Source organism: Chelonia mydas, chromosome 7, assembly GCF_015237465.2.
Source record: "Chelonia mydas isolate rCheMyd1 chromosome 7, rCheMyd1.pri.v2, whole genome shotgun sequence".
NCBI lineage: Eukaryota > Metazoa > Chordata > Testudines > Cheloniidae > Chelonia > Chelonia mydas.
Window position 1 is genome coordinate 119,899,262 of NC_057853.1, and position 12,313 is coordinate 119,911,574.

At 39.8% G+C, this 12,313-nt stretch overlaps 1 protein-coding gene across 10 annotated transcripts in view; it reads left to right on the forward strand.

Moving 5' to 3' along the window:
• SLF2 (SMC5-SMC6 complex localization factor 2) overlaps window positions 1-12,313 on the forward strand; it is a 57,272-nt gene that overhangs the window by 15,150 nt on the left and 29,809 nt on the right. For 8 of the 10 annotated variants that reach the window (XR_006292064.1, XR_006292065.1, XR_005226349.2 and 5 more), the window contains 4 exons: window positions 4,123-5,315; window positions 7,698-7,780; window positions 8,668-8,787; window positions 9,447-9,614. Coding sequence is in view for 3 of the 10 variants with exons in the window: in XM_043550554.1 (XP_043406489.1) it covers window positions 4,123-5,315; window positions 7,698-7,780; window positions 8,668-8,787; window positions 9,447-9,614 (1,564 nt within the window). In the remaining 7 variants the exon portion in view is untranslated. The remainder of the gene's footprint in view (window positions 1-4,122; window positions 5,316-7,697; window positions 7,781-8,667; window positions 8,788-9,446; window positions 9,615-12,313) is intronic. The other 2 variants (XR_005226350.2, XM_043550555.1) reach the window with 1 other exon arrangement.

The following is a 12,313-nucleotide window of genomic DNA, read 5'->3' on the forward strand; positions in this document are numbered from 1 at the left end:
TAATTTCATAGAGGCTCATCAGTAACTAAGAAACTAAACATGAAACTGTACCACAAATATTCTGGTTTTTTTTTGTAAGTAATGTCAGTTAAACAGACCTAACTATTTCAGCATTGCAGTGGTTTGGTCTGTTGTGGCAAAGTTTAAAAATGACTTGGAGCTGCTGAAAGTATTAAAATACAGTATGTAATTTAAGTGGTGCTGTAGCCATGTTGGTCACAGGATATTAGAGAGATGAGGGCTTTTGTAAACTTGAAAGCTGGTCTCACCAACAGAACTTGGTCCAATAAAAGATATTACCTCTCCTACCTGGTCTTTCTCTAGTATATAATTAAATCAGGATATGATGTTGCAGAAATGAGCTGTGTTATCAGTTTGCTATAAAAGGATTAAGCATGAATTCCTAAGACTTTTAAACATAGAAACCACAATATTGATTCAAGACTAATTTGGAAATTCCACCTTTACTGTTGTAGTTTTTACAACTTTTGACTTTCATCTTTTTAAAAAAAAAAAAAATAATGGTTTTACTTTTTAATTAGGGCTGTCGATTAATCGCAGTTAACTCACACGGTTAACTCAAAAAAATTAACTGATTAAAAAAGTTAATTGCACTATTAATAGAAGAATACCAATTGAAATTTATTAAATAGTTTTGGATTTTTTTTTACATTTTCAAATATATTGATTTCTACAACACAGAATACGAAGTATACAGTGCTCGTATATTTTTTATTACAAATATTTGCACTGTAAAAATGATAAAAGAAACAGTATTTTTCAAAAAAAAAAAAGGAGTACTTGTGGCACCTTAGAGACTAACCAGTTTATTTGAGCATGAGCTTTCGTGAGCTACAGCTCACTTCATCGGATGCATAGCATATCGTGGAAACTGCAGAATTCTGCAGTTTCCACGATATGCTATGCATCCGATGAAGTGAGCTGTAGCTCACGAAAGCTCATGCTCAAATAAACTGGTTAGTCTCTAAGGTGCCACAAGTACTCCTTTTCTTTTTACGAATACAGACTAACACGGCTGTTACTCTGAAGCCTAGTATTTTTCAGTTCACCTCATACAAGTACTGTATTGTAATCTCTTTATCTTTAAAGTGTAACTTACAAATGTAGTTTGGGTTTTTTTTGTTACATAACTCCACTCAAAATCAAAACAATGTGAAACTTTAGAACCTACAAGTCCACTCAGTCCTACTTCAGCCAATCGCTCAGACAAACAAGTTTGGTTACAATTTTCAGGAGATAATGGTGCCCATTTCTTGTTTACAGTGTCACCTGAAAGTGAGAACAGGTGTTTGCATGGCACTGTTGTAGCCAGCATCACAAGATATTTATGTGCCAGATGTGCTAAAGATTCATATATCCCTTCATGCTTCAACCACTATTCTGGAAGACATGCGTACATGCTGATGACGGGTTCTGCTCAATAACAATCCAAAGCAAAGTGGACGGATGCCTGTTCATTTTTATTATCTGAGTCAGATGCCACCAGCAGAAGGTTGATTTTCTATTTTGGTGGTTCGGGTTCTGTAGTTTCTGCATTGGAGTGTTGCTCTTTTAAGACATCTGAAAGGATTCTCTACACCTCGCTCCTCTCAGATTTTGGAGGGCACTTCAGATTCTTATACCTTGGGTCGGTTGCTGTATCTGTCCTTAGAAATGTCACACTGGTACCTTCTTTGCGTTTTGTCAGATCTGCTGTGAAAGTGTTCTTAAAATGAACATGTGCTGGGTCATCATCCGAGACTGCTATAACATGAAATATATGGCAGAACGCAGGTAAAACAGAACCGGAGACATACAGTTCTCCCCCAAGGAGTTCAGTCACAAATGTAATTAACGCATTATTTTTTTAACGAGCATCATCAGCATGGAAGCATGTCCTCTGGCCAAAGCATGAAGGGGCATATGAATGTTTAGCATATCTGGCATGTAAATACCTTGCAATGCCGTCTACAAAAGTACCATGCGAACGCCTTTTCTCACTTTCAGGTGAGGTAAATAGGAAGCAGTCAGCAGTATCTCCTGTAAATGTAAACAAACTTGTTTGTCTTAGCAATTGGCTGAACAAGGAGTAGGACTGAGTTGACTTGTAGGTCCTCAAGTTTTTACATTGTTTTTCAATGCAGTTATTTTATGTGCATTTGTAAGTTCAACTTGCATTATAAAGAGATTGCACTACAGTACTTGTATTAGGTGAAATGAAATATACTATTTCTTTTGTTTTTTACAGTGCAAATATTTGTTGTCAAAATAAATATAAAGTGAGCACTGTACACTTTGTATTCTGTGCTGTAATTGAAATCAGTATGTTTGAAAATGTAGAAAACATCCAAAAATATTTAAATAGACGGTATTCTATTAGTTTAACAGTGCGTTTAATTTTTTTAATCACTTGACAGCTGTAGTTTTAATATATTTCTTTCCTTTTAAACCATAATCTTTTATTATTCAGTATATAGAAGTTGCATAAACTGAATTAAAAAAAAAAAAAGATTAAACCAAATGAGTAAATCTCAAAATAATTCCATTGATTTCAATGGAATTACTTTAGGTTTACTTTAGAATTAAAGCTGCGAGTCTCACGGAAGTCATGGATTCCGTGACTTTCCGTGACCTACGTGACTTCTGCAGCCTGTGCTACAGTTTGGGTGTGTGGGAGGGGGCTCAGGGCTAGGGGCAGGGGTTTGGGCGGTGTGGGGAGCGCTTATCCTGGGGTGGAGGGCTCCCTGGCTCCCACTGGCATGGCCCTGCACCTCCTAGGTAGAGGAGGGGCCATGGGGCTCTGCGTGCTGCCTGTGCCCTCAGGCCCCGCCCCCGCAGCTCCTTTGGCTGTGGTTCCTGGCCAATGGGAGCTACGCAGCCGGCGCTTCTGGCGGGACTGGGAGCAGCGCGCAGAGCCCTCTGACCCATCCGCTGGCTAGGAGCTGCAGGGACACACGGAACTAGGTAGGGAGCCCCTGCCCGCCCCACAAAAACCCCAGCACCAGCGGGATTCCAGACAGCACCCTCCCCATTGAGCACCCATGGCCCCCCACCCAAGTTTTAGTTAGGGGTATATAGTAAAAGTTATGGACTTTTTGTTTACTGCCCATGACCTGTCCATGACTTTTACTAAAAATACCCATGACTAAAGCGTAGCCTTAATTAGAATAAATAAGAGCAGAATTTCATTCACTTTGTGCATAGGTCACTTTGCTTAATTTGTTTTTTTTTTTTTTCTTTTTAAAAGAACAGATTCATACTTACCTAAAGCGAACATCACAAAATTAATGCATAGTTGACAATGTGAGATATTGATTCTGTTTACTTAAATATCAAAATACACAGTGCATGTTAGTGTACCAGTTTTCAGAATAACAGTGCTTTTGCCCAGCTCTGTCTCAGGTATCAAATTTAGCTTTAGAAGAAGGCATCCTTGGGTCTCTTTTTAAGTTGGATGGATTTACCAGCCGATAGCTTTATATATGGTAGCATTTTTTACTCCCCACCCTCCCCTCCCCGGCTGCCAGAGGTGACAATGCCTAATTAGAAATTTGGAATTGGAGCACCACCCAGAAGATCAGTACCTATATTTTAAAAGAATCTTTATCCAAAAGGGAATGGGATCTGATAAGTGTGTTAGTTACTGTGATACTTTTAATTCTGTTTTCAAAATCAGTTTTCAGAAGCCCAGGTATAAATAAATGTATTTGAAATAAACTACTTCAGACTTAACGGAAACTTTCCTATGTTCTCAGACATGATCCCTCTTCCCTTAGTCTGGGCTACTATCAGTCCAACATATTTTAATTCTAGCATATGGAGCAGGTGCCCCAATATGATACTGAGCTCCTTTCTTAAAAGAAACCATTCTTATTTCATTGCCAAATTAGACAAGTAGTAATGCACCTGTATAATCTCAACTAAAGATAACTGATCTTAGCCTGAATACTGAGGGCTAAGTGAGAGAGTTGCTGTTTGTGCTCAAACGTTTTGTCAGGTATGTCATTAATGAGGAACTAACAGTTGTCTTACTACTTTTTAAAAGAGGAATGTTGTGACACAGTTTCAAGAGACACTGAAATTTTTACAAAATATTAAACTTTTTTCAAACTTTTTCCACAGATGATTCATCTCAATCAAAGCAGGTTTCAAAACCTGAAGTTTCTTCCCCACTTCTATCAAGATGGTCATCTGAAAAGGCTGTTAATATATGGAAAAACCAGTCATTCCGCCTTAACTCAAAAATTTCTTCAGGACTGTCCAAACAAAAAGACTTTCCTGGGAAAAAAAAAAGAATATCTATGAATATGGATTTGAAAAGTTCAGGAAAACCTGTGGTACAAAGTTTGAATGAACCTCATTTCAGCAGGTCATCTGAAAAATACCAAAGTAGAAAGTCTGAATTCATTAAACACATTGTACTAGAGTCTCCAGGAAATGGTGTTCTGCAACTAGAGGATGCTGCTATGTCACATAGAGAAGACTTGCCTCTTTCAGAGGAATATTTTGACATAAGCCACAAAAAGGAAAAAGGTAATTCCTCATATGTGGGTTTATCACCTTTAAATTCTGGACACTGTGCTAATAAAAATGACCAAATCCATGTTGCAGATACCAAAGAAAATCAGTTGCAAGCAACCCGCTCACATTTCCTCTTAGAAAAGTCAACATCTCTTTCTCAGGAAAAAGCTACTGTAAAGACTTATATCCGTGAATTAACTAAAACTCAGTCAAACACAGCGTGCACAGAAGAAATGAAATGCCTACGTTCTTCTTCCCACATTCAAAGTGCTAGTTCATCTCAGGTATTGGAAACTAAGAAAGAGCAAGACAGAGTGAGACAGACTGAACCTATCCTTTGTAAAGATGATAATGTACAGCTTCCCTCAGATTCTCACAAGAACTTTACTAAATCAAAAGAGAACACTGTAAAGACTTCAGAAGATAATTCTAACTTGCCTTCAGTGGAAATTATTGGGAAGCCTGTATTTTCAGTAAAGATTGGCAAAGTTGTTGCACGTTCACTGTATTTTGAAGATGGTTGTTCAGCCAATAGCTCTAGTTCTTCACAGATTTCAAATGAGTTGAACATTGAAAGCTCCACCATAACTTCTGTGTTGAATAGAAAATTAAGCATCAGTTCTGATAGTGAAGATGAGAGTTTTGACTGTAATCTGGACAGCGATGAAGAAGAAATGCTCTTGCCACTGCAAGATATCCTGTCCTCAACGTCAAAGTCACGTGCTGGAACTCCAGAGGGAGCTTGTCTTGAGGATCTTTCACAGGACTCCTTGACTCCATCACCCAAACGTCCTGTAAGTGGTTAAAATTTTTTTCATCTGAGTCAGATTTATCAATGTTTGTTTCTTCTGACACTTCAGTGTTTCCTATGTAAGAAGAATCTCTTGTAAAGTCTTGTGTATTTGGCTGTAAAACTGGGTCAGTCAGTTGTGATCCTGTAACATGGTGAGCATCCTTTCATCGTGTATTATACCACACTCATACCTATGCTATCTGAGCATTTGCAGAGATTACATAAAGTAAATAAGTTCCTTTGGCCTCTTCCACTTGAGCATATTAGCGGTTTCAGGAACTTTGTTTTCCACTTACTCTTCCTGTTAAAACAGAAATAGGCTTTACATTTTCATACTGTCCTGAATGTGGCAAGATCCTTCCTTGGTCTGCTTCATTTCTTCTGGGAGTTCAGTAGTTGTTGGGCTGGCTGCTGAGTAAGCTGTTCCCCAGTCTCAAGAAGTTCATCCACCTTGATGAATTTAAAAGTAGTTAGCAGTGTTCACTCTAATTTTTTTCCACGCATGTGCGGAATGAATTTTATGTGCACCAGTATGGAGGTGATGTGTGCCATATTGGCGCACATAACAAAATTCATGCTGCAGGAGGGGGGCCGAGGGGTTTGGAGTGTGGGAGGGGGCTCAGGGCTGGAGCAGAGGGTTGGAGTGCTGGGGGTGTGGACTCTGGGGTGGGGCTGGGGATGAGGGGTTTGGGGTGCAGGCTGCCCTGGGCTACAGCGGGGAGAGAGGACTCCCCACAGCTTGCTCTCCCCGCAGCAGCACCTGGGTGGGTGGGAGAGGCACCTCTTCCCACCCTCACCCCGGGCTGCTGCAGGTCTGGGACTGGGGAAGAGGCATCTCTCCCCACCACAGCCCTGCACGGTGCTTAATAGGCTGCTGTGCGGCCATGCAGCTTAGCGGTAACCTAGGTAGTTAGTGAGCTGTGAAGGCTCAGGAGGTTGACCTGTGAGCATGAAGTGTTCTTTGAAGTGTATCAGACCATCCTATTGAGGGAGCCTGAATTTCAAGGAAGCTGAGAATAGTTGGGAACTTGCAAGAGGTGCCAGGACTTATCCTGCAGTCACTTCTCCTTTTTTGCTCAGTCTGTCCATTAGGATGAACCCCATCTTACAATTTAAATGAGTATTATGGGGATAACTTAAGGTTAGCGCTCTACAAATTATTTGTTCAGTAGCACAACCTGGCAAAAAAGCTGCTTTTTTTTTTTAATTTAAATTTTTATAATAAAATATAAAGGAGGGTTAACTTTAAGCACTTCTAGCATAAGACTTTCCTAATGTAGTGCTCCTAACAGAAGGCTAATTACCTTGAAAGCAGCTGATTTTTTTTTAAAACCTTAGTCAAAGTTGTCTTATAAATATGACTACATAAAAATTTATTCTGTTTCTAACTCTTGAAATAGTGAGGTCTATGTGTGTGTGCTGTTCGCCTTGTTTCCTGAAAAAACACAAATATTATACACACATGTAATGACCATTAATTAGAGGCACATACTAGATCAGATGTTTGGTCACATACATTTACTGCAAACATCTTACCTAGTTATGTGTCTGTGGAATTAAATGGACACTACAGATAAATAGTATGTTACTCAAGAATTGCCATGACCATATCTTTTGTGGGATAGTCTCCTGTTTTATTTATTTATTTATTTTTTAAAGGGTGTGCACACAACAATATAGAACAAAAATCAGAAATGGAAAAAATAAAAGCTCCTGAATTGTGCTAAAGCTATCTCGGGTTGAATTTCTAAATGTTAATCAGATGCAGGATCTGGTAAAAGCACTTCTTCATTCCCCACGAAAATGTTCCTTTGAGCTTCTGTGATTGGACCCACCTGGCTCTGAACCCTGTGCCCAATGTTTTAGACTCCTCTATTCTATTGACTAGCCTTAATTATCTTCAGCCCTTATTTGGTAAAACCTGGCATCGCTTCCTTAAGAAGTTAGCAAGTGTGTTTGCTTAACATTTTATATGGTGCTTTTCACTGCAGTATCTGACACCCATTTTACGTATCGGTTAAATGAGGCTTAGAGAGGTTGTGATTTTTTTGCCCAGTGCCTCAGAGGAAGCTTGTAGTAGAGCTGAAAACAGAACTAAGATCTGAGATGGTAAGACCAATGTTTCATCTGCCGGTCAGTGCTGTCTGAGAGAAAATGTTTCTGCTCTTTGCAATTGGTTGTGTAATCTGTCAAATGGGGCTCTTTGGCTTAGATTTTATTTTTCAGGATCTCCTGTATGTTTCTAAGTGCAAATTCATATAATATATCTTCTTGAGCAGATGGATTAAATTATTATGAATGCTACCTTTTGTCTAGCCATGAATCCTCTGAAGAACACTGTTTTTCCCCATTATAAAAAAAAATTCATACTACTTCATTACAGCTTTCTAAGATTCCTGTTGTGAGTCAAGTGTCTTATGTGAACAGCCTAGAGCATCTCTTGAAGGAGAAGGAAGAATCCAAAAGGTTAGCATGTTTATTGTTTTAAGGTAAATCTAATAAGACTTGTGAAAAATGCTAAACTTGCTTGTGGAATCATAGGTTCTTTATTCCTCCCAGAACTGGCACAGCATGAGACGTGGCAAGTTAAGATTTGGCTACTGCTGCCAGTGTGCCTCAATCTGTACCTAGAGGGACCATCTGAATGTGTGTTAATGAGACTGTCAGTAAAAGGACATAGTGTTAGTTGTAGCTTTTGTGATGTGTATACCTGTCCTTAGTCTCATTCCAGTTCCTGTCGTCTCCCTTATTGTAGGTCACCAAACAGCTGCTAGGCAGGTATGAAATAAAATTACTTGCATAGAATTTTTACTGTCGCTTCTTCCGCGTTGGTTGCTGTTACAGAGGTAGGCCTGTCGGACACTAACATCGTTCTTGCTGCGTACTAGGATCAGAACAGCCACAGTTTGGTGGGTGCAATCAATTAGCATCCTTCCAAGATGTCCTTAAGGCAAAAGCCATAGGCTGGAATGTGTATTGATACCAGTTTGTGGTGATGGGAGGGGGTGCTATTGACAATCTAGCTAGTAACGAACTTGATCTTAGAAGTAAATTCAAAAGCTGTTTAAAGTAATAGAAAAAGAGTATTCTTCCCTTTGATCTTTTACCAATTATAATAATTTCTTGATATTATTTACAAGTAGGATCATACAGCTATAGTAGTCTTCATCAAATTTTTCTTTTAAACTGGTATACTCAGAAGAGTACATTCAGCCAGTTTTATCACATTATAATGTGCTTCATGTGATGCTGAAATCCGAGATCGGAACACTAATCTACAACGGAACATACTTCCGTTCGTTGTAAAAACGGACTAGCAATAATAGGGTGTTCTGCTCTTGCCTCCACTGCAGGGTAGATGAACTAGAGAAACAACTGCAAGAAGACATGCAGGAAATTGGACTAAATTCTTCAACTGGAGACGAAGAGCAAGAAAACTCTGATGAAGATAGAGATCTATCAGAAGAACACAGGTTTTTCCTCTTTAATATCACCTAAATCTGTTGTTTAGTTTCTCTTTATTCTCCCACATGGGCACGCATACTCAGTGTAATGTTGTTTGTCAGTGGTTCTCAACCAGGGGTCTGGGCCCCCCAGAGGGCTGTGAGCAGGTTTCAGGAGGTCCACCAAGCAGGGCCGACATTAGACTCACTGGGGCCCAGGACAGAAAGCCAAAGCCCTGGGCTCTGAGCCCCGACATCCGGGGCTAAAGCCAAAGCCTCAGCAACTTCGCTTTGTGGGGCCCCTTGTGGCGTGGGGCCCTGGACAATTGCCCTGCTTGCTACCCCCTAACGCTGGCCCTGCCTTTTATATGCAAAAAACACTTGTTGTGGCACAGGTGGGCTGTGGAGTTTTTATAGCAAGTTGGGGGGGACTTCGAAAGAAAAAGTTTGAGAACTCCTGATTTATGTGGCTCCTGTAACCTATCCCAGTTACCTCTTTCGTTTTTTAAAATGCAAGCGCCTCTTTTATCTTCAGGGTCCTACATAATTACTTGGCAATAACTGTATTGAATCTAGGCTAAAAAGGCTTTTCAGTTTAAGGCTGAAATGTTCATCAGCCAAGGATAAAACTGTCTCAGACAGGTAGTACCAGTTATCTAAGTTCACAAGAACAATTGTGTGTATTACAGGGCATTTATAAAGAGGTTTTCAGTAGTATCTGATGCCATTCCTGATTCTCATCCTGGAGAAGAAATATTTCACTTCTCAAACTCTGGGAACATCTTCAATCAGCAAAACCTTGATTTGAGGAATTCTGGTTTCATCCCTCAAAATCCTATAGAAAAACTCCTTCTTAGGTGAGGATATATATTTTTTTTTTTTTTCCCCCTCTTCTCCCCCCCACCCCCACCCCCCATGTTGTTGCCCTTTATTTGCAAGGCTGTCATACTGGCTAGATTTTTCTGAAGAGTTAAAAAAAAGAAAAGAAAAGAAAAGAGCCTTTGGATGGAAGTGAGTTCTGCTTTACCTTGAAAACCAGTGCTGACCCCTTTATGTGGAAGTCAGGTTTTCCTAGAGGGCTTTACAAAACAATTGTGCCACTGCTTGAAAGGAGGCTTTGCTCTTTCCCCTGTAGGTGGGAACCTGGGTCTCATGCCTAGTGGTTAGGGCTCCAGGTGGCAGCTCCACCTTGTGGGCACAGTTCCCAAGTGGCAGCCCTATTGTGGTGCAGTTCTCAGGTGGGGTAGGGAACCCCGGGTCCTCCCACTTCACTGGGTTCTGATCCAGGGTTGACTTGGTGCGGTATTGGGTCACCTCCTTCCCTGGAGCTCCTAGAGCATATCCTTCTCCCTGGCCTGCCACCCCCAACTATGCTGTCTGGCTGCCTTTTCAATCTCACCTCCAACCCAAGAATGCTGGGCACAGGCAGGTGCAGGGCCTCCTGAGCCCAGAGGTGCTCCTTAACCTCGCCTGTCCAGTGAGGGGTTCATAAACCCAGTCACACCACCTCCAAGCTCACTGAACAACCCACCTCCATTTTTCATTAGCATGGATGAAGAAGGATTCAAGATAGAGGGCTTCCCCCTGTTTCTGTTGGCTCTTGGAATCCTTGGCCCATGGAATCCTTCGCAAGCTTGACAGTTTGCTAAGGCAGAACTGAAAAATACAGTACAATGAATGAAGAAAGTTAGCTGCTTGGGTATGGCAAGACCCAGAAGATCGGGTCTCCTAAAGTGGACTCTGAGCTGTAGTACTTATTGCACTCGTTTGTAGAAAGATTTCCATGCTAAAGAGGATTCAAACAAAAGTTTTTACAGCATAATCGTTATGTTCTGGGGTGACGTGAAACCTAGAATCTTTCGCGTATCTAATCACGCAGCCCATCAGAAGAACTAGTTGAGTCTCTTGACAAAACCCCTAGAACCGATTTAAGCATACGGCTGTCTTGTCATGAGAAAATTTGGAAGTAATGGTAAGTCAGTCATGGCAAACTCCTTCCATCTTCTTTCCATTACAGGGAGGTGGCACTTAATTCCTTATCTGTTTTACATTAGCGTTTAGACTGAATGTGAAAAGAGGTGAAGTGGCTTGTCTTAGGTCACATAACACATCAGCTGCAAAAAGAACCCAATTCTTCTGACTCATAATCCAGTTCCCTATCCACTGGACCATACTGCCTTCCAGAGGAAGGGGAGGGAAACCAAGGCTCCAGCAGCTTCTTTTCATTCCCTTTTGGGAAAACAAACAGAAATGTTTCTCTTCACCTATCATCAGAGGATAAAATTAATAGGGACCTAAAAAAAAGTTACAATCTGTGGTATCCCTATCCCCGTTATCAAGGCTTCTTCATAGAACTAAGATCCTTTGTATGCCTGTGTAACCCACAAGAGCAAAATTTCCTTGTACTTTAAATGGTTTCATACACATCACAAAAGCCCAGCTGACACTATGCCCCTTTGATAGTTTCATAAAGATCAAAACTCAGTTTTAAATTTCGAACGTTTCACTATTCAATTTTAATTTTCCTTTTGCATTTCTCTGAGCGTGGGCAGGAAATTAGACTGTGCTGCTTTTTTAAATTCTTTTTTTTAAGTTAGTCAATTTCACCTCCAGAATCTCTTGTTTTATGATGCTACGGTGTTTGGCTTTTAAATACTGCAGGAAAATATTGGAATGCAAGTAGTTTTCAATTTTTTCTGTTCTTTTTTTAAAATTTTATTAAACCATTCCCAGAATAGAGACTGAGGTGATTATCCCTTTCAGTTTAGAGAAGGGATATATGTGTATATGATAGAGGTATACAAAATGATGATTTGGACATAGGATAAATAAGAGCATCTAGTTTTCCTTCTTTCTCATAATATAGGAACAAAAGATTCAATAAGATTGTAATTCCACAAGTATAAAACTGATAAAAGGAAATACTACTATGCCTAATTAACCTGTGAACTCTTACCACAAGTTGCTATAATTGAGGCCAATGATTCAGCAAATTAGACACTGATGATAAAAACATACATGGTTATATTAGACGGTTGCTTAGAAGGGGTAAAAACACACATGCTTCAAGGTATAAGTCAGTATCTAATTAGGAAGACACTTCATCCGTGGGCTTATTTCACAAGTGTTCCCTATAAAGTTTCTTCTGTTTTTCCACTAAAGAAACTGGTAGCACCTACTTTCAGAGGCAGGGTACTGGACTAGCGGGGGCCACTGGTTTGATCTATCTTAGCAGTGCATATATTTGGTTATAAAAATATAATCCAAATTAGTCTTAGAATTTCTTTCTTCATTAGTAGAGCTAGTACACTGTTTAAAAAGTACATATCTTTAAAACAATTATGCCTTTTAATGAAGACCAGTGAATATTTGAAAGCGAGTTATTCTTTCTTAATCTTAAAATTTTCAATGTATATTATGACAATTGAGAGAGGATGAATTGCTTTAAAATTTGTCACCTGCGTTTGAAAAGTTCTATTACGAATAAGGTACAGCCACTGTAGTAGACTAAGGCCTTGTCTAAACTACAGTTTTGTTGACAAAAGTCAGCAAAACA